At 35.4% G+C, this 24,104-nt stretch overlaps 1 protein-coding gene across 4 annotated transcripts in view; it reads right to left on the reverse strand.

The window, feature by feature from the left end:
* Window positions 1–24,104, reverse strand: part of SCAF8 (SR-related CTD associated factor 8) — a 151,506-nt gene that overhangs the window by 126,066 nt on the left and 1,336 nt on the right. For all 4 annotated transcript variants that reach the window (XM_027887470.1, XM_027887469.1, XM_027887471.1 and 1 more), the window contains exons 2-4: window positions 6,118–6,201; window positions 4,536–4,580; window positions 2,121–2,282 (exon numbers count right to left, since the gene is read on the reverse strand). In XM_027887470.1, coding sequence (XP_027743271.1) covers window positions 2,121–2,282; window positions 4,536–4,580; window positions 6,118–6,201 — 291 coding nt within the window. The remainder of the gene's footprint in view (window positions 1–2,120; window positions 2,283–4,535; window positions 4,581–6,117; window positions 6,202–24,104) is intronic.

Raw genomic sequence — 24,104 nt, forward strand, 5'->3', positions numbered from 1 at the left:
TCATTGTTCAGCTTGCATTTCTATTTCTTTCTATTATATATCTATGACAATAGATGCATTCCATCACATCATAAACAGATCACTGTTTTGATCTGCTTTCAAATATTTTCTTTTTAAAGTTTCACTTCTATCAAAGGTAAAATTTTGCTTTATTTTTTGGGGAAAAAAAGTCAGTTGTATTATAAAGAGCAGGAAATTCTTCATAGGATCTGGCATCAGAAAGATGGTTAACCTGAGTTCCATAAAACATGAACACAGATTATTTAACCACAGTGTTTGAACCAAAGAAAAAAGTCTGTTTGCCCAGAACTCTAAGAGGATACTTAAATTCAACAGAGAGAAGTGCTGAATTTTCACTACATGGAAGCTGTAACTTAAGATTTCCCCTAAACAAATCTCTGAGGGCTTCCACTCAGCATTACCGTATGTGAGCCTTCCTTCTTTGAAAGTTTGTTTTGTAAGCTGTACTTGACAAGTCCATCAGAGGCTCTAACTTACATCTTTTATCCAGAAGAGAAATATAAAAATCTTTCTATGCTTCCGTATCCATCTCCCCCTTGCACTTTCTCTGGGCCAGACAAAGGAATCAGTAAGGTGGTTTTGTTATTATTTAAATGAAATATTACTGCACTTCTGCTTGATTTAAAAACAAATTCCACATTTGCTCATATGAAGAGAGCTGTTGTGTTTCTCCATCACGCCTTTTAATCAGATTAAACATCAAAATCATCAGGTATATATATACCAGGTATAAACATCAATATAAACCAGGTATATATCTTGGTCTCTGACAGCACATTTTGCTGGGTGAGATATAGGGTAACTACTTTCACAGGAGAAAGATGTAGCACAGCAGCAAGACTTCAGACTGCAAAACACATTTTCCACTAAGTGAGGTGAAAAATATCCCAGAAATGAACCTGACAGGACTTCAGTGGACCTTAAAAAGACCATGTTTTACTATCCCTCTTCACATCAAATACCTCCAATACAATACATTAATTGTCATGCATTGAAATATCACAAGATGCGTGGTGCTACTTCTTACCCCACAATAAATTTACTATATATTTTTTAAAACCAGACACAGAGTGAGTACTTGCGCCCACCCTTGTTCTAATCTCTCCTTCTTCAATAAGTCAGGCTATTTCTGTACTAGCACATCTCCCAAAGTAGCAAGCTAAATGATTATACAAAACACACTAATACTGTTCAAGAAAGACAACTAAATGAATAAAAATATGTTAACTGTAATGCCTATATATACCTAAAACACTGTGAAACGGAAGCAGCAAAAATTAATCACACAGATAACCTAAAACCAGACTGGGAAAATGCCATTTAACTTAAACAACCTTTTCAGTAACACCTCAGAACTCAGCTGCAGAAAAGAAGGCAGACATCCTTAGCAAAGCTTTTTCAATCAAGTAAAATTTGCAGATCCCAACACATTTTCCTGCAGAGGTCCTAACTGCTCTAGAAAGGCAGGAATGCTAAGACACCACAACAGCTGAACTTGCCTTAATCACCGCTGCATGGATGCCTTAGGTTTTCAGATCTTTGGTTGAAAAATACAGCATGAATTAATGCAACTATTCAAAAAATAACCTTTCTCTTCCTGTAGCATTCTGCCTCACAACTAGACTTAACGACTCAATTACATAAATTTCTGTGAAGACAATACCCTCAGCAGTCCTCATCTTTTTCTAGTTATTCAGTAAGAAGAAACTACAGCTCGTTTCAGATGAGTAACAAATATGAAGTTAAACTGCCTGCACTGAGCTATTCCCAGCCAATCTTTTAGAAACAGAATTTGGTAGCTATCTTGACTACTGTGATTGGGAACAGCTGAACTATTGGGTCAAACTATTCAAGTTACACCTTATTTAGCTGTTGGTCAATCATAGAATCAAAGGAAAGATCACCTTTCCAAAAGTCTAATTAATGTCAATGGATGTGTCTCCCTTGATTCCTACACTCAGACAAGCAAAATTAAGAAATACATTTACATATGCGCATCTCTGATTGGGTCCCCTCCAGTAAGCACAAAGTGGGATCAAAATCTCTATAGGTAACACACTAAAGACTGTTCTAATTAGAAAAATCTGTAAGTGGTTTACCTTGTCATCGCCAGGACAACGGTACAAGTTCTGGAAAGTGCTGATGATGTTATTGCTGAATCTTGGAGCAAATACATCCTTTTCTTGTCCAAACTGGTGCCGGGACTGTCTCACAATGGAGTCAATGACATACAGACCAGGCACCTTGTATTCTGGTTTGCACTAAAAAGAATAATGTAAAATAAACATATGTGAAAAATAACAGAACTCATTAATGGCAGAGTAAATATAAACAATGCTCTCTAATTTTTAAATGGGTCCAATTATTACTAAAATGTTCTCTACTTAATAAATTTTCCTGGAAAATGAAACTCTCAGAAACATCTCATCTTTAATGTTCAAATTATCACATCTATATGCAGATATGTAAATGGTGTAAAATCAATTTCCTACCACTAAAACATTTAAGTTTTTAAAAATCTAGCTATTAAAAAAATTGAACACACAAACCACACATCCTTTTTAAACATAACTCAATAGACCAATGAGTTAAGTGTCACAAAATGAAGAATGTCATGGGTATTATTTCAACTGAAGCTTCAATTACCTCCTGAGATTAATTCTGAAGAAAGAAAATAGTATAGCTGTAAAGAATCAACACTAAAATAATTGAGATGGCACTGACATCACTCTGGATAGGTCTATAGCAGATATGAATGGAAGACTCAGTCTTCTTGAGCTTTAACTTGAAAAAATACAGCTTTCAAAAAAAAATAATCCTATTATCTTCCAAACATACAGTTTAAGTCCTTTCATATTAAATTGGCTTTCATCTGTTCATCTCTTATTCTACTAAAGTAAGAAGTTATTATTTTATGTTACTACTAAGTTCCATGTTTCACTAAATTGTTCATGAAATACTGAAAAAATCCTCATCAAGACCACCAAAGAGAATCATCTAATCCAGAGTGATCATTAAGAAGGTAATCAATAAGAACATACATCTGCCTTCTCTAAACACCAAAGAATAGTGCAGAACTCCCTCACTGAGTATACTGGACACTGAAGGCAAATATGTAAAGATTACTCATACTCTTAGTAGCTCATGGAATGGTCACAAAAAACTAGTCCCATTCCTGACAAAGAGCCATTCTTTCACTCAGAGGATAAAACTTCCCTCATGCCTCTGAATACTGAATTGCCAATCAGAGCCACTGCAACTAAAAAGCAGTATTTGGAACTTCGATAATTCTGAACTAATTTGAGGATGTGAAACTGCAAAGTGCTACGGATCAGAGATGGATAAGATGTATACCTGCTCTCCCCCTTATGTGTTCAGCTGTAGCATTAAACAGGGATCAGAGGATATTGATCCCTTTTCTCAGAGGTGGAAGAAGTCAGAGGCCATGCCCCAAAAGACAAGTGCTTGACAAAAAAGCAGCACTGTTGGTATACTACTAGTCTTTACTATTGCCTTGAAACATACATATGACCCCTTTTCCACTAGTACCTAAGTAATTCACTCATGAATGGTTCTGAGACACTTAAAAACACCAGGCTGAAGCAGAAAGCTGTTTACACTGTCCAGCCACTGCCCAAAGGCACTGCAGAATTAACTGGGCACGAAGGAATAAAAGCTAGGGAGGAAGACAGGTTACTGACACAGTAATCTAGACTGCTTTAGAGAAAGGGTGACAGAAGGAAAATTGCATCCAACATTGTAGCTCTAACAGCCTAACTTCTCTAGCTTGTATGTCAAAACAAAAAGGCAAACTGATCATAATTTACACCTATTTACAAAAAAAGAACAAATTCAGGGAAGACTCACAAATTGGAAGCCATGCACTTCCAACAGGAAGCAAAATGCAGTTTTACCCAAAAATAATTAATTGTTGCAAGAAAAGAAACTGCTATAAAATTCTCTGTTATGCAGAATATTTGTATTAATACTACCATATTCTCAAAAAGTAATTCTAGTCTAGCCATATAAATATTTTTTACTTTACTTTACTAGCAGGAACCACCAACTGAAAGGCTACATCTTCTGCTACAAAAAAAGGATGAGGCTAAATGGTCATCTTCCCTTCAGCTTTAAAATCAATGGAAAGACCTGGCAGCAAATCAAAAGCAACTGTCACCAGTCAAACCACTGTCAATTGTTTTGCTGTTAGCTGTTCACATGGGCTACACTGACAGTCTCTTTTAACATTAAATGAATACATATAGTAGTCTTAAAACAGTATTTACAGTGACTCAGATCAAAGTGAGAACAAAGTATTTGTCTTTCTGCATCATGGGTTAGAATCAGCTGCTGATCACTAGCAGAACCTGAATGTGACTGAAATAAGAAATAAACTAGTATGTGCTAGAAATATTAATCTATATGTACATCTAAAACCCAGTTGTATCCAATACTTTCTAATCCAAAATGAGGAAATTTTCTTTGTTAACACAAAACAGCCGTGACTGACTTACCTTTTGAATGAATTTCTCGACACTCTGTACGACGTGCTTGTAGAACTGAAAAATAAAACAGTACTTCAATAGAGGAGAAAATCTGAAGATGCATTACTTGTTATCTGGAGATACAATTACTTGTTCAAGTATATTGATATATTTATAGCAAATCAGAAGAGGAAACTCTGGATTATTAAACAGCAATCCAACACCTACAGCTGAGTATTCAGTCTTCCTTAGAACAATATATAAAAGAGTTAATATCACTTTTTCTTTCCTTCTGAAGGCTTTTTACACTGGATTTTTTTTTAACAATATGCCGTTATTTAGTGAGAACTAGGAGAATAATATAATTGTTCCTTCAAAAACATATGGTTATTTCACTGTACATGACTGAAGATGTCAGCCTAATGTTACTAAACATATAATTTCTCCGCATTCTATTTATTTTCCAAATGTTCGCTTTAATAACCTAAAAATAGGATTGTAGGAGGACCTTATAACATATACTGAGTACTTAAAAGTTGGCTTGTGATTTGTGCAGGTTTTTTTTAAAATCTCACATACAATCACAATGGCTCTCAATAAACACTCTATATAAATAAACATTGTTACTGAAATGGTAAGAGCAGAAGCAAGATTTCCAAGTTGAGTACATGGTAAAACGTTTTTGTATAATTTAAATGCTTAATTAATAAAACCATCTACTATAATTTATTACTTGTTTATGTTCAGTGTAAGTTTTTAGCATTTTCATTATACTGCAACACACAAAGACATATTTAAAAAAGCCCATGAATTTCACTCTTCTGACATCAAATTGCTCTCTCCCAATTACACAAAACACCACTATATATTTAATTATCTGAAAATGTATCTCCATTCTCAGCAAAGGAACGCAGATAGAAAGAGCAAAAGCTCAGTCTGTTTTCTTTTATATTAACCTCTTTTTCACTTCTCCAGCTTTTACTGAGTTTCCATTTGTTTCAATGCTTAACACTAGTGGCACACTTCTTTCCTTCATCATTTTTCAGTGACATTTTCTGCTGCCCCATTGCTGTTTGAAAATTACTTTTTGTGGCAGGAATAATCTTTAATGAGTGTACTAATGCTAAAATTTGAAATCAATTTGTACCCAAGCAACAAGAAAACTGAAATCTATGAACAATATCCATGAAAAGTTTATGCTAGGAATTTAGAAAAAATGAACAGTTGTATTGATCCAAAGGCAAGCATATATTATGGGGGTCGAGGAGTGGAGAGGTAAGGGTGAATTGTAGTTTTCTATTTATTCATCTGTTCACAGGCATGTGTTTCCTTTTTAAACTGAGGAAAAAGCCCTGTCTTTCAGATCAGATAGAAGAGTCAAGCTGGTATAATTCTTTCTCACATATGACAACCAGCAAATGAAAGTCACACCACAAATTAAACCTTCTGTTGCACTCCTGAAGATCCCCTCACTATCACATTTGACTGTAACTTGGAAATTGTACATACAACAAGGATGGTGGGAAAGTTCCGAGGGAAATTCTTTACACTGTTCAAAACAAATTATTTGGACATATATGAGAAATATAAAAGAGGTCAAAAGATTTCTTACCTTTATAGCCTTGATTGCTGCCTTGGTGATCTGTGTCATTTTAGCTTTGGAAATGGGTGGCTTATAATCATTTAGCGAGTACAACTGCCAACAAAAACAAAACAAAACAAAACAAAAAGAGAGTTACCATAAATATATTCTGAAGTTGCAAGCAGTATAAAAATGCATTATTTTTCCCCAACAAAATACCACTTTTAATTTTAATGGGATTTTTATGTACTATGAAAAAAAAGACATTTCCATTTAAGAAAAAATAAAAAAAGCTCAATACAATATAATCTAAGATACAAAAAGCCTAAAAGAGAGCAGGTTTTTCTTTGCAATGGATCCTATATATACCTAGCTTTACTAGCACTGAATACTGCAGACATTGCAGGGTGAAGTTACAACACACAAATAGGGTAGCTTTCTAGGGAAAAGACTTTATTATACTTGAGTAACTTTATGGAAGCATAACAGAAGTTTAACTTAGTATATTCATCATCATATGCCTGCTGAATCAAATTGTTTTATTTTCCACTGGGGGGGAAAAAAAAAATCAAGCCCAGTAAGAATGAGAATGTGGCAATTTTGCCACTTCAAACAGATTGAAAAAAGTATAGACTTTATTCACTGCACTAACTCAGAAAAGTAATGTATTAGAAGTATTACAAATGCTTAAGCAAAAATCAAGCTGGGTTCTCAATTTTAAACACAGCTTCATGACTTACATTAATATCTAACCACCAAAACGACCACAGCGCACAGGTGGTGGAGTTCTGAAACACTGTTCTCCCTGGACTACTAACTCTGTTTTTAATAGTACATACATCTCCTAGCAGAAGCAATCCAGAGTGGCAGGTATTCATCAGAAATCTGCTATATAGTGAAACCTTACATGAACTAAATTCATAGCAATGACTAATAGGTGGTAATTGGAAACAAGTCCTTCCTGCACACTGATTCCGGACTCCCTCACCCAAGGCTATTTACTTGCTTTGAAAACCTCTGATTACTCACAATATGTGATTTTGAACAAAATGCCCCTCTTTTCTCCTTCAGCCCTAGGTGTTAGCAGAGAAGGGACTGGCTAGTATTTGCTACTTTCATGCATAAAAAGACCAGACACAAAGTGCCAAATCAGACTTAAGGATATTCTTGATTTATATTGTATTTTTGTTTACAACACATGTTTAGAAGCATGTTCAGAAGTTCATCAGAACGTTTAGAAGTTCAAATATAGAGTCCTGTTAACAGGAATGACCATCCATAAACAATTTTTCATTTTCTTCTTAAAGACAGGAAGAATTGGAGTTCTTCAATAAAACGGTCACTGAAACAGAAACAAAGCCAAAAGACCCCTCTCCTACTACACAGCCTGAAAATGCAACATATTGAATCAGATTAATATCTACACAGAAAGTAACAATAACTTCCTAGTATTGGCTCAATTTGTGGCAAATCGCTAGATCAGAAAATGTAGTTCAGAATCTTTTACACTGAATAAAGTAAAATGAAACAGTAAACAGGATTACACAGAGGAAAGGATTAGACCATCTTAAATATAGGTCACACTCCCCCAGTTGCTTATAATAATTTATCACTCTGAAGATATCAAGTAGATATTCTTCTATCACATTTGAATTTCCAAGAGACAAGGATTTCTTCTCCCTGCAAACATGAGATACTCTTTTCTCTACCTTTCCTCTCAAAACCAGTTTTAACTAAAAACCTCCCATAGCTGTCAAAAGACAAACTGAAAAAAAATATTGGTTTGTCCAAATATGTGTCTGTCTTCTCAGATTGAAAGGATTTCCACTAAAACAGTTCACAGCTAGACATCCACTTTTAAAACAATTGTTACTACTTCTCACTAATGCTAATTGCTGCTGCAAAATTTTCTGATTTACTTATGTGCTGCTTATACAAAAAACCCCAATATATTTCTAGAATGCAGACATGTAAATGCTCTTCACCCCCACTGGGGAAAGGGAAAAATGAGGCAGAAAATCAAGAGTCTCCAATCAGCTTCTTCTCTGTTTTATACTCACAACTCGCTGTTCAGCTTCCAGTTACTCACAGGTGATTACCAGACTGTGGGTCACTCATCCTGGCTACTGTTTGGCCGGATGACGTGCAACTACAATAACATTTTGCTCACATTCTGTCTCTTAGCAGAATCAGTTTGGGTATTCCATCAGCATTCTCAAAGTCCAAAATACTAGCTAGTAAAAGCAATTCACAAATATGTGAGCAAACATGTAGTGAGTCTGGATTCCAGAGGCCACCTTGCCAATCTGAAAACAATCCCAGAAGATAATGGCACTGTAGTTCCTTCACCTATGACATACACAGCTATCAGAATGTAGAACCACTGATTCACACAGATGTGCTGGAACCACACTTTGGAAACTGAGACATTAACTGCTACTCTTCAGATGCTGACATCCAGCCAGCTCCACATCCATCAAACCCATTTTTTCCACTGCTAGGCTGACTAGAGAAGCAAGACTTGGTTGCCTCTCTAGTAATGAAAACTTCAGTTTTTCATCCAGTGTAGATCATTTTTTTAACACACTGGGCATTTGAAAAATAAGGAGTTAAAGATACATATATTATTTTTAAAATCTATGCTTATATTCTGCTCATTTTTCCTGTATGCCCTTTTGTACAGAAGTTTAGCTAAAACAGTTTGCTCTCATTATTTCCTGACCTTAGTTTTGTAAGACTTTCATGCTCATTGGTTGAAGACAACTGCTTGCCTTCACATAAAAGAAGCCTTCAAACAAACCAGGGAAAAAAGGCAACATGGCTAAATAGTAAAGTCAGGGAAACTATCTGAAGTAAAATGATAGTTGAGAAAATCAATAGTAGTATTCAAAGGGGATGAGTAAAAGTTCTTTCTGGCTGGTAATGTACATGTAAAAGACAATCCAATCAAGTTTGAGAAACAAACAGCACTTTTCAGAACAGAGAAGAAATAGCAGATCCATTAAAGTGTTTCTCCAGGACAACCAGCACATACAGAAGGATTCATAAGTGATAAAGCCCTACAGAAAAAGAACCCTACCCTTCTCTTTTTAGATCTACACTCTAAGGAAAAACCTTGGAGTCTTCCCACACCAGAATTCTCCTCAAGTGTGTTTACAACAAGGTAAAGAACAAGCTAAAAACGGAAAAAATAATGTACTAGAGCAGAACTCAAGAATGAAGGACTTAGTAGCTGTGATTCATGAATTCTCATTTTAAATAGTCTCAATCTTATAGCTCTTAGAGACAGGAAAAGCAACATGAATTTCTGACAAGGGTTCAAGGCGAAAATTAGGAAAACAATGGATCAGTTCGGTTAAATGTTTGTACCAGAAAAGAATTGTATATAAATTACTCGAAATAAAAGAGTTAGTGGGCACACAGATAATTCCATGCAGCTGTTGTAAGGAAAATCCACATCTCAGTATACTGTCCTTCTCTAAAAGACTCAATGAGCACACTGAGAAATCACTGATATAAGACTACCTGGACTACCCACATTTCCCAAAGATCTCTCAAAAAAGGCTCTACAGAAACTAAGCTGTCCTAAACAGGCCCTTGCATGACCCAACCAATTATTCCTTAAATATGCCAGCAAACAATTTAAGTAAACAGTCATTTAATGTGTAGTAAAGGGAATTCACAACAGAGTCCCACTTGAGCCTGTGCTGTCACCTATATTCTGGTTAAGACAAAATCAGACTATCAAAAGCTGCAAAGGAACATTGGTGACACTACTGAGTAATAAAAAGGCAGACAAATTAGGCACGAGTGCACATGAAGTAGTGGATGCTGGATTTGAAGCTGGCTATTGCCATTCAGGACAGGAATCTGCTGACACATGAGGAATTCTGCTGAAGGTATCAACTCAAGAGTAAACCAGAAAACTCTCAGTAGTAAATGCAGCAAAAAGACTTTTAGAACCACATTATTTATATGACTGTATCAATCTAGAGGGCACTCCCAGCCTCTCAGTACTTCTGGAATTTCTGGCCTCACCCTCTCATCTCCAAGGAAGGCATGAAATCATTACGGATAACCAAAATTATGGCAAAGCTTTAAAAAGAAGAACAAAGATGGTCTGGACTCTTCAGCCTGCAAACAGGATTACTAAAGAGATGGCACATGTCATTACAATCTGAGTAGTGAAGATTAACTGTGAAGGATGGGACCAGAGGAGCACACTACATGACATGAGCAGGGAGCAAGCAAGAGATAGGCTGGTGGATGTGGTTTCAGACTGCCCAGTATGGTTGTCCTTAGCCTGGAAGGGCAGCTCTGGCGTGCCTCAGAGGAAACTGATTCACCCCTGAAATGTTATCACAGTGAGTGTCAACTCACTCGGTGCCCCCATACCACAACGAAACACACCCAGTCCTTTAAATAACTGTATAAAACACAGTTAGCTATCTGTTCATACAAAATGTAGCTCTCCATTCAAAAAATCTTATTCAAATGAAGTTAAAGCCTTATCACATCAGGCAGCTGTATTTTTCCCACAGCAGAAATACAGTTCATTTTAGAGGGCTGAAAGTGAAACACTGTAATCTTTAAGTGGCAGATAAAACCAGGAGAAATTTCAGAGGTTTCAAAGCACGCTAGTCCCATTTACAATGCAAACTGGAAGAACAAAGCAAGGGAGCATACACAGAAACTCTTACGCAAACTTAAAAATACCCGTGCTTTAGAGCTGAATTACCATAGGATTCTGTGATTGTAAAGAAAGTCTGCCATTCACTAGCTATTTACCTACTTTTCAGGATAAACATCAACTCAAATGAAACACTTGCTCAAAAAGACAAAGACTGATCAGTATTTCTTTAAATGTCTGATTATTATTGAAAGGTATATGACCTTCAATTAAACATGTTTTTTCTAGTTATTGTCCTAAGTTCCCTGTTGGAAGGATTTGCAGAGAAGTATTTGCATCATTTCTTATGTGAAAAACCAGTAAATACAGAAATTTGCTGTTGAAATCTGAGGCATATTTTGAATGCATATCAATAATTAATTTAAAAACCACTTTATACTCTGATGGACCAATTTATTTTTCCAGTTCATTTAGTAACTGATTTTGCACCAGAAAAAAAGATGCTAATCTAAATAAAATAGAAATTTACCTCCCATCTATCCTACTATCTAAGGGGGAGAAAGAGTCTCCTGATATTTGGCTGGAAAAGAGCACTAATGCAGAGAGCTCTGTATTCACCCAAGAGTCATCCTGACACAAAAGCTCTCCTGAGCAGTCACCACAACACAGACAAAACATTTAGGAGAACGCTTCAGGAAGACAGAGTGATTTGGAATAAACTGAAAAGTTAAACCCTAATTTTAAAACAAACAAAAAACCCAAACACAACAAAACTGTAAATTTCCATTAAAAAAATACACAAAGCTTTGTTTTGTAGTGTCCATTCTTGAATTATGGCACATTACTCTCAAAACTAAAGGTGAGACATTATCACACAAGGATGAGGAAGGAACAAAGACTAAACTTCTAGAGAATGATGGCTGGGGAGGGCAGTGGGGGATGAGGCAAGTGTAACACAACCAGTGACAAGTCACAAGGAGTCAGACTGTACTGGTAAGGGAAACCATTTTCAAACTGTTAGCTCGGGTTTTCAAAAAAACAGTGTTAAATAATTAAGTTAGAAAGAGCATTAATGCATGATTCCTGTATGACCTTTTGGGAATAGTTTAATTTTCCTCTGTGAGAAAAAGCATAGCCAAAGTAGAGAGAAAACTTTCAAGTTACCGTATAAAGTGCCAGTGTTTTTTTCAAGTCAGCACACTTAATAGTAGCATTCATTTGACTGCAATGTCAACAAACAGTTTATTCTAGAAAAGTGTGGACAAGACTCTATACTGCCTATCTCAAGTATTCTAGATAACTGAACATGCTCAGCTCCAAGCATATTGCCAACAGTATGGGAAGTTACAAAATACAAATTAAGATTATTCTCAATCCATTCACAGCTAAAGAAAACACAGATCAAATCTGTGTGTGTGGAAGTTGTTTCACTACTTTCCTGTATGAGGATTCCATCCAGACACATGCTAGACACACTGGCATTTTGATAATTAGGTACGGGACAATCAATAAACCTTTGATACAAGTGTGCATGTTTGATTAAATGTTGAATATAAATCACAGGAAAACTTTAAAGGGAAGGCCTGAATCTGAATGGCACTTCAGGGACAAAATGAATCCACAGAGATACAGTTACTACAAATCCTAATCTGCCCGAATCAAAGCAATTCCTAGAGTCATGATCTTGTAAAGTAAGAATCAGATGCTGGCCAAATGTCCAAGTAAAGCATAAAACAGCTTAAAACACACATAGCATTGAAAGTCTTAAATGTGATCAAAGTAGTAGTGTTAACAGCTGATTCTTAGGTTGTCTCTAAACCTGATTTGTTACTGTCATAATTGTAAAAATAAATGTTGCAATAAGTTTGTATCCTAACTCAACTGTACAGAAATGTAACAGCAAGACAGAGAGGGTCACACTTGTATCAGATCTCCAACACTCTCAGTAATTCCTCCCCAGTCTGTTTAGCAGGGTGTATAACACCTACTCAATCCACCTTGAAGTCACACCTAAAAAAAAATCCCTATTCAACTATACTTCACTCTTCCTATCTCAGCCCCGTCACAGCAAAACAGTCAGTAGCAGGACTTACTGACACAGGAAAGTGAAAAACGCAGTGTAGGAGCTTATATTGTTAACAAAGTCTATTGCTTAACAGGAATGTAGTGGTGGAAAAGCCTCAGTGGAGGACCTGTGACACAGAGGCTCGGGGTGTGCTTGTTGATCCTGACTCATGGCCCTTAACTGGGAATGGTGGAAAACCCTCTCACCACATAGATACTAAATAGCCCACATTCCTTTTCTAGATCCTACAAAATGTCCTGAAATTGCATATACAGTCCCCTTTATATTTACCTTCCACATCCAAAGCCTCACCAGAATCTTGTCTGGTTCTTCACAAACTTCACCCAGCCCTAGTCAGCTTGGCTATTTCAAGTGTAAGGAAAAGCAGGAAGTCTGACAACGGAGACCTGGCAACTGTTCAAGCTCTCTGTCTAGTCATGTCTCTGAGCTGAAACACAGAGGTCACTCCTACTTGGACTGCACCAAAAAGGGATGATTACTATCAGGACCACTTCTTTTCTGTTCCTTTCTACCCTGTTGTAATAATTTATGTTTACCTTTTGCATTTTTTTAATTCTTGTTTGCTTGGTTGTTGTTTTTGGGGGGAGGTTTATTGGAGTTTTTTTCCTCTCCTTACTGCTCCTCCTTCTCTTTGTTCTATGGCATGGTAGAAAAATGTGTTACTTACTGAGGAATGCTACTAGTTCAGAGAAAACTAACAGAAATAGCATTCAATAGATGATGTTTATGAAAGATAACATAAAGTTGTCCTTTTAGCGATACATCCTTTAAATATTATTTTAGCTACCTGCAACCTATAGCTCAGTGATTCCTCAGACAGCAGCAACTGATCTTTTTCATAAAACTCTCTGAATTCCCACTATATAAGGAATTCACATAAATCTTTAGCATGTCCCAACATCTTTTAGCTAAAGTGCATAGTTTAATCAAAATCTACGCAAAGAAGAAACCCTTTTTTGTTGTTTTTTTAATTTGAACCTATGCTCACTGATGACACTGGATTTACTTAACTTCTGCATTGGAAAGCACAGTGATTTACCTCTTCTGTATCCCCAGTACTACGGACTTCTACCCCCTCATCTTCCAGTCATCCCTGTTCTAGCCCCAAAGGAGTATTACTATTTAACAGTTTCTCATACAGGCCTATTCCATTTCTTTGATGGTTCTGTCCTTTGTACATGCAGTTCTGCCAACACAGCCTTGTGAGGTACAAACCAGACTGCGCAAGGAGTAAGATAAAATGGTCTCTATTTCTTTCCTAATAATTTCCAGGACTCTTAACTGCTGTTATGATTACTGCTGAACTTCAATCAGACATATCCTTTTCAATTGCAAGGTTTTATTAATTAACAAATTATATAATTTCAATGCCTATCACTGTGTACATAAAGCCAGTATTGCCCTTTTCATACTCTCTCCCCAGCCTCCACTACCACATTTAACTTGATGAAACTGTAGGTTGCCATCTAAGTCAGTACAGCAGTGCCCTTTTCTAATCCTTCACAGCCAGTCCTTCAGTACTAACGTCCTGAATAACCTAACACTGCCAAAAAACTTCTTTGCCTCATTCTACTACTCTTTCACAGCACTGACAAATAAATTGAAATGCATGGACTCTCAGAACAAACTCATATAATTATATAACCCATATATATATTTTTCCATCATGAGAAAAGACAACAATTTATTTCTGCACATGAACTTTTCCTGTCACCCCTTTTAGCAGACATCCATCAACTGAGGATGCACTCTCCATAGCAATTCAATTTCTTTTCAAACTTTTGGAAATCCAAGTAAAAACAACTGGCTCTTCCCTGTCCACATGCTTTTAATTTTCTCAAAGAACTCTCCTACCTACATTATTACATGACATTATTGTCTTACATAAAAGTCACAGCAATTCTCCCTTATTTTAACATATTCACCTATTTTAAACAAATTCAAATTCCTCATCAGCTTCAACTGAGGTATCTTGTATTTTCTTACATTAGGGAAAAAACAAAAAAAGCTTGAACACTCAGTTTTTAATAACATATCCTAAAACAAGCATTTGTTCCATACCTCCTTCAGAATTAACTGGTTCACATGCAAAAAGCTACACAGATTTACTACATAAATGTACATTTATGTAACATACTGAAGAAAAGACCAGGCTAGCAAATACAGTCAATTACATTCACAATTCTGTATTATCCTCTATCTGATTAAAAAAATAATGATTTGTATAGCAAAAAGTAATGATAGTGATAAGAAACCACATAAAATGCAATATTCCAGTGTACGTAAAAGTTAACAGTATTGTTAATACTCCTTTTCCCCAATATAATTTAAATAAGTACTATTTCCAAACTTAGGGGGGGAAAATATGGGCTTGCTCAAAGATTCAATAAGCTATTCAAATCATATATTGGGACTGGGAGGAAATGCAAAGATCAGGTTGACGCTACACATAACACAGTGAACTTCTGGTCTCTATTTTTTTTTACAATTCTGTTAAGAAAAGTGGTTTTCAAGAGAAGGCTTACTGAAAGTAAGGGAATTTATCAGCATATTTCAAATTTTCATCATTCAGTAATGCAAACAACAGTTTTGTCATTACAACCGTAATTTAAAAAGTACCTAAAGTTAAATCTATTATAAATACTTGCAAAAAGCAAACTCTAATGCAAAGAGCTGTAATGTACAAGGCAGTACAATACACGATGCTAAGCTATAGTCTAAAGCTTCTCAGGTGAAGAGCAGGTATCACGCATGTGAACTTACATCCTCTGAGGATTGTCAGCTGCTTACAAAGCAAGCTATGACACATCTCCATGGAAGGCAATGGCTCACTACACTTCCACAAAGCACAGTACTTAATTTCAAGATCTTTCAGCACTCTTATTCAACAGGCAAAAGAGCCAGACAGCTGTTCCCCTCCCAAAATTCTTAATAAAAAATATAACAAAATAGTAACTTTATTAAAATACAGCTTCTAAGTAAGATGTCTTTTTTTATACCTCTGCCAAATCTTACAAACACAAGAGAAGAAAGGCTAGGAAATAATTTTTCATATAATTTTGCCACTAGAAGGCTTGAGAGCTATGAAAAACTCCAGCCTCATGTGAGCCAAAGGAATAGATATTCATATAAACAAACATCTGTAACACTGAAACAGCATCTAAGGAAACAAACGTCTTGATACTGATACTCTAGGACTCAGCCAATCTCTTAAGTATGAGATTTTGACCAGCATCAGGGATATTAGTTACACACCTCTCTACTGAAATGTTTTTAAAGCTTTCTCTGGACGCTATCAGGACACAACACTAAAAAGACATCAAATAATGACATCACACTAACAAGACATCATATATAACAGCAAGTCTCGGCAACGTCAGTGCAAAAAGGACGAAATAAATACTTTGGAGTCAAGCCAAATACATATTAGCTTAAAAATTAGGTTAATTTATTTCATATTTCAAAAGCATTAAAATAATCAAATCCAATTGTATATAGAGAAATAGCCGCTGAATTGCTTACCAAATATTAATATCACCACACTGCAAAGAACAAAGAAAGAGTATTGTCAGTTATTGCTTTAAAAAAGGACACTATTAACAAATTTCTATTATGTTACATTTCACACACTCTCCTGAAATTTTATCTCTAGGAAAATTTATTTAAATCACATACTCCCATCTCTCAGTGAGTAGGATTTTTCCTTGATGCTGACTAGGACCTACTTGTGAGAACTGTTATTTAAACCCAGTCTGTTGCTCTTTGTGTTGCACAGAAATGTTAAAAATATATATGCACATAGGATGACCAGAATGGCAGATGCTCCATTCAGCATATTTCAATTTGGAGGGAAAAAAAAAAAAAAGTTCTTTTCTTTCAGTAACCAACCAAGACAATACAAGTTGCCAAAATCCAGTATTAAGTAAGTGTAGAATGAGAAGGTTACAGCTCAACAGCAACTACCTCAACACAAGTGTTCTCAAACACTTAAAGGGCATGACGGGATTTTCAGGAACAAGTATAAAATAACAGTTAGTATGCTTGATACCCAAGTGCATGTGTTCCTTTTACCTCTTGTATTTCATTGATTCATAAAAAAATTGAAAAGCAACCAAGAACATTCACATGAAAAGCTCAGCTCCTGCATGTCAGTTGCATTATACACCAATGTTTATGTCTAAAGAGAGCATCTAAACAGTCAACCCAACTAATGTATTAGCAACTAAGTGAAATAAGATGCAAAGGTAACAAAGCAGTCTCTTCAGCCCATCAGATTTCAGCCCACAGAGAAGTCAGGTGTTACCACCACTGCCTTTGCGTACTCCTTCTCCTACCTCTTTTGTTTTGAGAAAACAAAACTATGACTTTCAAATTTACTGAACCTGAACAATTTGAGATGAAACAACAAAATTCCATTTTGGTTTTCATATATTTGAGCCAAAAGCCTATCTACAATTTTCTTTAAACACTCATAATTATTACTCTCAAAGAGAGCTTCTAAGTTCTGTTGGAACAGTCTGTTTCGAACAAATAGACTATGGAAGTAAAACTGGAATTTAAAGAAATTCCCTAGATCCAGCTACAGTCTCCTGAAAGAACTGTGAAACACGCTTACTTCAGGCAGTCTCTAGAACATACTCCATTTGCTCCTGGCCATTTATAAGCCATAAAATACAACTCCCCTTTTTCTCTTAACAGTAACTCAATATGTTTATGACTTGGGAACAAAAAACTTAGAAAAACCTAAATGGATCATATGAAATAGCTAGGTAAGAGTGAGCACTTTACTGATGCCTGAACTTCCAAGAACGGAAAGACAGATCAAAAGATCCAGATAAAAGAGTATCACACACAAAAAATAAAGAATATAACAGGGATATTTATGCAATTTTATCATCTTTCCTGCCATATGGTTTATTTCCATCATTAACATTTTATCATCATTTTATAGCTAGTTCTAGATCACCAAGAGGAAAATGGATCAGCTTTTGACACAATCTCAGTCTCTCCATATGTGAGCTTGGGGGTTGCCCACACTGGAGAAGCACCCTTTGTTCTTATTGCAATGTACTAGTTTGGAAAAGTGTGGCAAAACACGGAGTTAAAAGCCTTAGAGAAGTCTAACTACAATCACATCTCTACAATTCTGAGACATGAAATATAGGAACAGATCTTAAACATTTTGAAAATCAGACTCACACATTTTCTCTGCCAACTGTTTGTAGAGCTCATGACAAAAGCCATCTCATCATGTTGACTAAAAAACATTTTCTCCCTGGATGTGGTTTACAACCTCCTGCATTCACAATAAAACTTTATGATTTAAAAAAAAAATAAAATAAAAAAAAATCACAGTTTATACCGGACAGGATTTTTCCAACCCATATATTTGTCATATAAATGTTCTTCCTTTCCTGTTAAGTACTTCACTCTTCTGAAAATTAAGCAGCAGTGGTTATTACTGAATATCTGATAACCAAGACATGAAGGTCAACATGTTACCTGAAACTACTCCTTTTCACGTGAACCAGTTTTGTTTTGTTAATATATATAGGAGATTCCATATTCTGAAAGACTTCAGTGTGATCAGGTCTTTCCACTAGCTTACAACAATCTGGTTAATAAATTCTAAGCTCTTTGGACTTATCCTCTGCAAAAGCCAGAAACATTTCAACATACAATTATTTCTCTTTTTAAAACTGCAATCACATCAATATCAAAATATTAGAACTGTATTTTTATCTATCATACTAATATCTAAATTATGCACTGAGAGCTCCATAAAGTCATGCCATAATACCAAAATTTCTAAACCAATGTTTTTCTAGTGAGCAGCAATATATAGTATTTTGCAGTTTAGAAAAGAAACAAGCTATGGAATACTAGGTGTGGAAAGCAAAGAATGTACATAGTTAAATCTACTTTAGCTTTTGAAAGTAACTAATAAGTACTAAAAACAGAGAAAAAATAGTGAAATCCTTACCACGCAACTCAAAATTCATATTTGGAAATGCTGAACCCTAAACCAAACCATGCAGGATGATGGATCTTCTGAAATATCGTTTTCAGAAATTTCCCCTATTTCAGTAAGATCCAATTCAAATACGTAAGGCATCTGTTCACTTCCTTGCACAAAAGCAGTGCACCTTGCTCATATCTCGTAAGTTTTTATAAAAGAATATTTACTCCAATCTTTCAAAACTAATATTATACACAGAATGTCACAATAAACAAGCTCGAGGCTACCAAAACAGGTGGCTTCAATCTCTCAGCTGTTGTTACCCTACACTGTTTTACAGCTCAGCCACCATCCACCCAAACCACCATTTCTGGATATCAGCTCTGCCACTCCACTTTGGGGCACATCTTTTGTGCCTTCACTTTAAATGGGAACACTCTGCCAAACCCTCAAAACCATCAACAGCAAACACAGTAACAAAGGTGATAAGCCTCACCTTCCACATAGGTAGTTCATTATGTTAAAAAATGCATTATATTTCTGAACATCAAAGTGTCAGAAAAACACCCATTAGCTACCTGCTCATATAGCAACAAAGATAGGAGAGAGTAACTCCCACAACCTCATGCAATCAAAAACTATATCCAGTAAAACCACTCAAGTTATGTAGGCAAACTCTTGAAAACAAAACAGTGGAAAGAAAATAATAAATTGTATATCTACAGTAGTCATTTTTGTACAAATGGTAGCTCAGTTGCAAAAAGCCCAACAGCACAAACAGCAGGCTATTACAAGAAATATGCTTAATTAAATACTTTCATTCTGAATGTTGGGGTTTTTTCCCTGTAAGAAAGACATTTGGATTACTAGATTCCGCTTTTACAACTGCCACAGGAAAACAAACTTTTGATCATAGAATGGTTTAGGTTGGAAGGGAATTTAAAGACCATCTAGTTCTAACCCTGCTGCCAGGATGGGGCATAACTCAAATGATGGCAAACTCAAATAAGACTTGTGAAGATAACTTCAAGTACACTGTCAAAGACTGAAGCCCCAGGCATGATCTTAGTAAGCAGCTGAAAATCAAAGGATCTGAAGTCATGAGAGTTCAGAAGTGCATTTGTTTTAAACTACAAAAAAGTTCACTGCTGTCTAAATGAGCAGCAAGTAGGGTCAATGCTTGTAACTATCCAGTTACAGGAATCTGGAGATCTATGCAACTGCTCTGGGCTCATAGGGATCTAATCCAGACCACAGTTTAAGAAACTCAAAGTGTATGTATATAAGACAGAAAATTAATCGAAGTCTGCCCTATACTACTTCATTAAAGAAATAAGGTTCTTGAGATATTCACCAAAAAACAATAAAAACAAGCCCTAATATTTTAGGCCTTTAACACAGCCTTGTGCGCTCATGTCTTTACAATGCCTGAAGTTAAGATCCTGTGGCTGGTGAAAGCCTGAGGTCATATAAATCTTTGAAAATCTGATATTAAAACTGTAAATATTTATTCAGTACACATGGAGACATTTAATCAGGTGAACACCACTTTAATATTTACTGTATCTCAAAGAGAAAAGGGCTTTCTCTCCCTACACCCTAAAAAAAAAAAAAAAGGAAAAAAATGTTGCGAGCCAGCAAAGTTGAACTCTTGCTGGAAAACAGAGAGAAATACATTTCACTGATACTGCTCTTAATGTTCCTGACAGCAAACAGGAAACTAACAAATTCTTACATATTTTGTTGCATCTTAAGGGAATTCATAAAAAAATTCAGTGTTTTTTTCTGAAAAGCACTACATGATTATATGGTGATATAAAATGGAAGACAAAATTCACTCCAGAGGTTAAGAATGAAAAACAGAAACAACTTTTCAGATATATGAATGTCTGCATGCAGATCTAAGTATCACTGAAAGTTTTAAACTTTTCACAGTTGCCAAGTCCTTCAAACAGCAGAGGATATGAAAGAAGATCACACTTTTTTATGACTAGTAAAACATAGTGGCAGAGAAGAGGAAACAGAGGTTTTCTCATTGTCTCAGCAGCTAGGGGGAATCACTGCCTTAACCTTATAGCACTAAACGTGCATCCTCCTCTTGAAACACATTAAGATAGAGCATATTCCACATTTCCATGACAATACTTAGTTTTCTATACCAATTCTCTAGTATATGAAAAGATCAACACTCAACTCTACAGATAAGAGGAATTAAGCTTTTTATACAAAATATGCTCAAATTAACACAGCATTTCTGAAAAGGAATCAGAAGACCTATGACCTTCTTGTTCCTGAGCTTCAATGTAGCAGCTTTTCCTTATTCTATTTTTTTAAATATATGATTGTCATAATACACTATGTTGCCTGACAAATAAAAAACAGCTCAAAGCTGTTGCACTGGAGGCTAACAACTACTGTGCATTGGATTCAACAATGTAAATTCCAAAACCAGGTATGCTATCAAAATGCCCTGTGTCGGTTTTACCATTCTAACCTTCTAAATGGTTGTAGACCAAAGTTGCAAGTGCCAGTCTCCGCAATTCAGAGTGAAAGTAATTTTCAAGGATTTAACCAAAGTGTTCATATCTTATTCATGAGATGTTTTTGCTTATTTTTTAAATAAAGAGAATGCAAAAAAAAAAGTATCAGAAAGCATCATGGACAGTAAGACTTAATGAAGTTCATACATGGAGAAATGTGTGCCTGTATGTGACTAAAGATACTGATAAACTTTCAATTGTTAGAAATGCTATGTTTAATTGAATTAGAGCAGTGAATTACTATTGAAGTTTTTAAAGAATAAAGTTTAAAGTATTTAAGCTGAATTTTCCCTTTAAATCTTAAGCAAATGCCCTTTCAAGATTCCTCTAATTTCATTCTTACAGACACAATTAATACGGCTAAACTAAGTATAACTTCAAATATCCAGTTTGTGTTATACTTAAAAATGAAGTTGCGATCTCCATTTCCCCTAAAATAAATTACAGTCCTATGACTATTTACATGCCTGTAAAACTATATGCTATTATTCTACATATTCATATAGAAAGAAATTTAAAAATAATTAAATGTGTTTCAGAATTAAACCATCCATCAGTCTCCTTTTTTCAGACTTGTCTGAACACAATATTCATATTATAAAGTGAAACGTAATTTGGAAATACAAAGCTTGCCACTGCAAAAAAGACAAGTATTGCAAGGAAACTCTAGAGAGCGTAGCACTCAAAACCAATTTCACGTACAGTACTTGAAATCAACATGACAATTGCTAGATTTGAAGCTGACAGCAACAAAGCTGACTATGACTATTTGAAGCTGACTATGCAACAAATACTGAGTGTTAATTATATATCTGCCATTAAATCATTATCATCTGAGTGCTGGAACTATGAGGATATGTGTTTGCGTCTAGTCCATTTCAATTCATTTTTATAGAGCATATAAAAAATTTGAAACATTTCAATAATTTTCTTCTGTCAAGAACCTGTTCTTGACTCTGATTTTGTGTTTTCAGAAAAAACTCAGGGCCTGAACTGCGACCTGGAGGAAAAGGATTCTCCAATGGTTAGCCTTCACGATGCCAACTGTAGCAAATGATAAACTGTGTGGTATAAAATACTGCCAATTACCTCAACAGTATACTATGTCAGTTGTATATTATTTAACTTTCATTTGCTAAGCAGTTTTAATCTAAAGTAAAATGTCAACCATTACAGGAAAACACCACTGAGCATGTTTTATTTTAGAGTATGATTACTTCTCAGCCTTAAATTTACCTTTCCCAAGACTTTAAATGTTAGGGCTAATTTGTATGTACTATTAGGTACAGCACTGACAATGCCATGTATCATCACTAGATGCTGCACAGCTTTCCGCATAAGCCAGCATTATTTCCAGCAGTCAAGTGTTCAAATAAATGTGAAATATTTCCTCCTCATCAAATGAATGACAAGCCTACATTAACCACTTCAATCCTGACTGCTATACAGGATAGCTATAATACAGAATACTGCTCAGCTCACACACAGCTTACTCTGGAGTAAGCTATACTACCTAGATGGACAGCTGCCTTTATTTTAGCTTCATTACAGAATACAAACACAATTCCTTCCTTAAAACAAACAAACAAACAAACAAATCAACCCCAGAAGTACCCAACCTACACACTTAAATGTTTAAATGTATTGGAATGTCTTTTTCTAAAGCATCACCTTGTTTTCCCCGCACTAAGTTATATAAACTGCTGTAAAATTATTAACCACATGCAAACTGCATAAGAGAAAGTATGCTAAAAGTTTTAATACGATTTAGACTATCCCATCTGCTAGCAAATTTAATTTGTATCTATTTTAAGACAAAAAACTCTAGAACAGAAGTCAGACATTATTTTTGGAGCATAACATGACCTTAAAACATAATATAAACAAAGTGAAGAACTTTTACAAGCGAAGTACAAATATTTTCAAAGTTAATAAAAATTATTTGGGTATAGCAACCTACTGACTCATACATTTCAGCTACTTTAAATATTTAGTAATTATCAGTTCTGAAATGCAAAATATGTATAGCTAAGTTTGACCAGAGACAATGATGGAAAGTTAAATCAAAGTCACGTTCTGCACTGGGTGCAGAAGTGTTAAGAGTGGCTAGCAAGGACACCTGAGATTCCCTAAACGTAGCAAGTCTTGTACCATTTACTTCAAGGATCAGGGGTTTAGTCATGATATCTTTAAAACCCTCCAGTCAGTGTAGCCCAACATTCAAATACAGAGATACAGGTTAAAATATAGATGCTGTCTATTATAGAAGGTAAGTTGGTTAAAATGTGAGTCTGATATTCCGCATTTTCTTTTCCAACAACCCAGTCTACTGTTTTTCAAGCATTTAGAAAATGTAAAGCATGTTGAAAAGCTCTCCTCTTCAGTACAGTTGACACCTTAAGTTTCAGATTTAATTATTTTTACAGTACTTATACCTGAGTGCTCAGCGAGTCAGTCATAAGTTGTTTTTCAGTATGAAAGTGAAGACTTCTGCTCATATTAATAGGTATACGAAGAAAACGGTCTAAACACCTTATGTTCACCAAATTCTTCCTTTCCCTAACATACTAATACAGCACATACACCAATCAAATAATAAAATTGGAAAAATAAAGTTTACTTTTATTCTAGCAGCCACAATGTGTTTTCTTCTACTTAAGAATTCAAACTGCATGAAGTGCAACACTTAAAACTGCACATCAGTTAGGGCTGTATAACTGCTCCTGAGTTACTGGAGAGTACCTGCTTATTTTAAAACCTATCTTATTGTGGCTTGTAGCAACAACGCGTTCCACAACAGGT

This window comes from Empidonax traillii, unplaced genomic scaffold, assembly GCF_003031625.1.
Source record: "Empidonax traillii isolate 1590-97213 ecotype Southwest subspecies unplaced genomic scaffold, ASM303162v1 scaffold211:size764888, whole genome shotgun sequence".
In the NCBI taxonomy this organism is placed as follows: domain Eukaryota; kingdom Metazoa; phylum Chordata; class Aves; order Passeriformes; family Tyrannidae; genus Empidonax; species Empidonax traillii.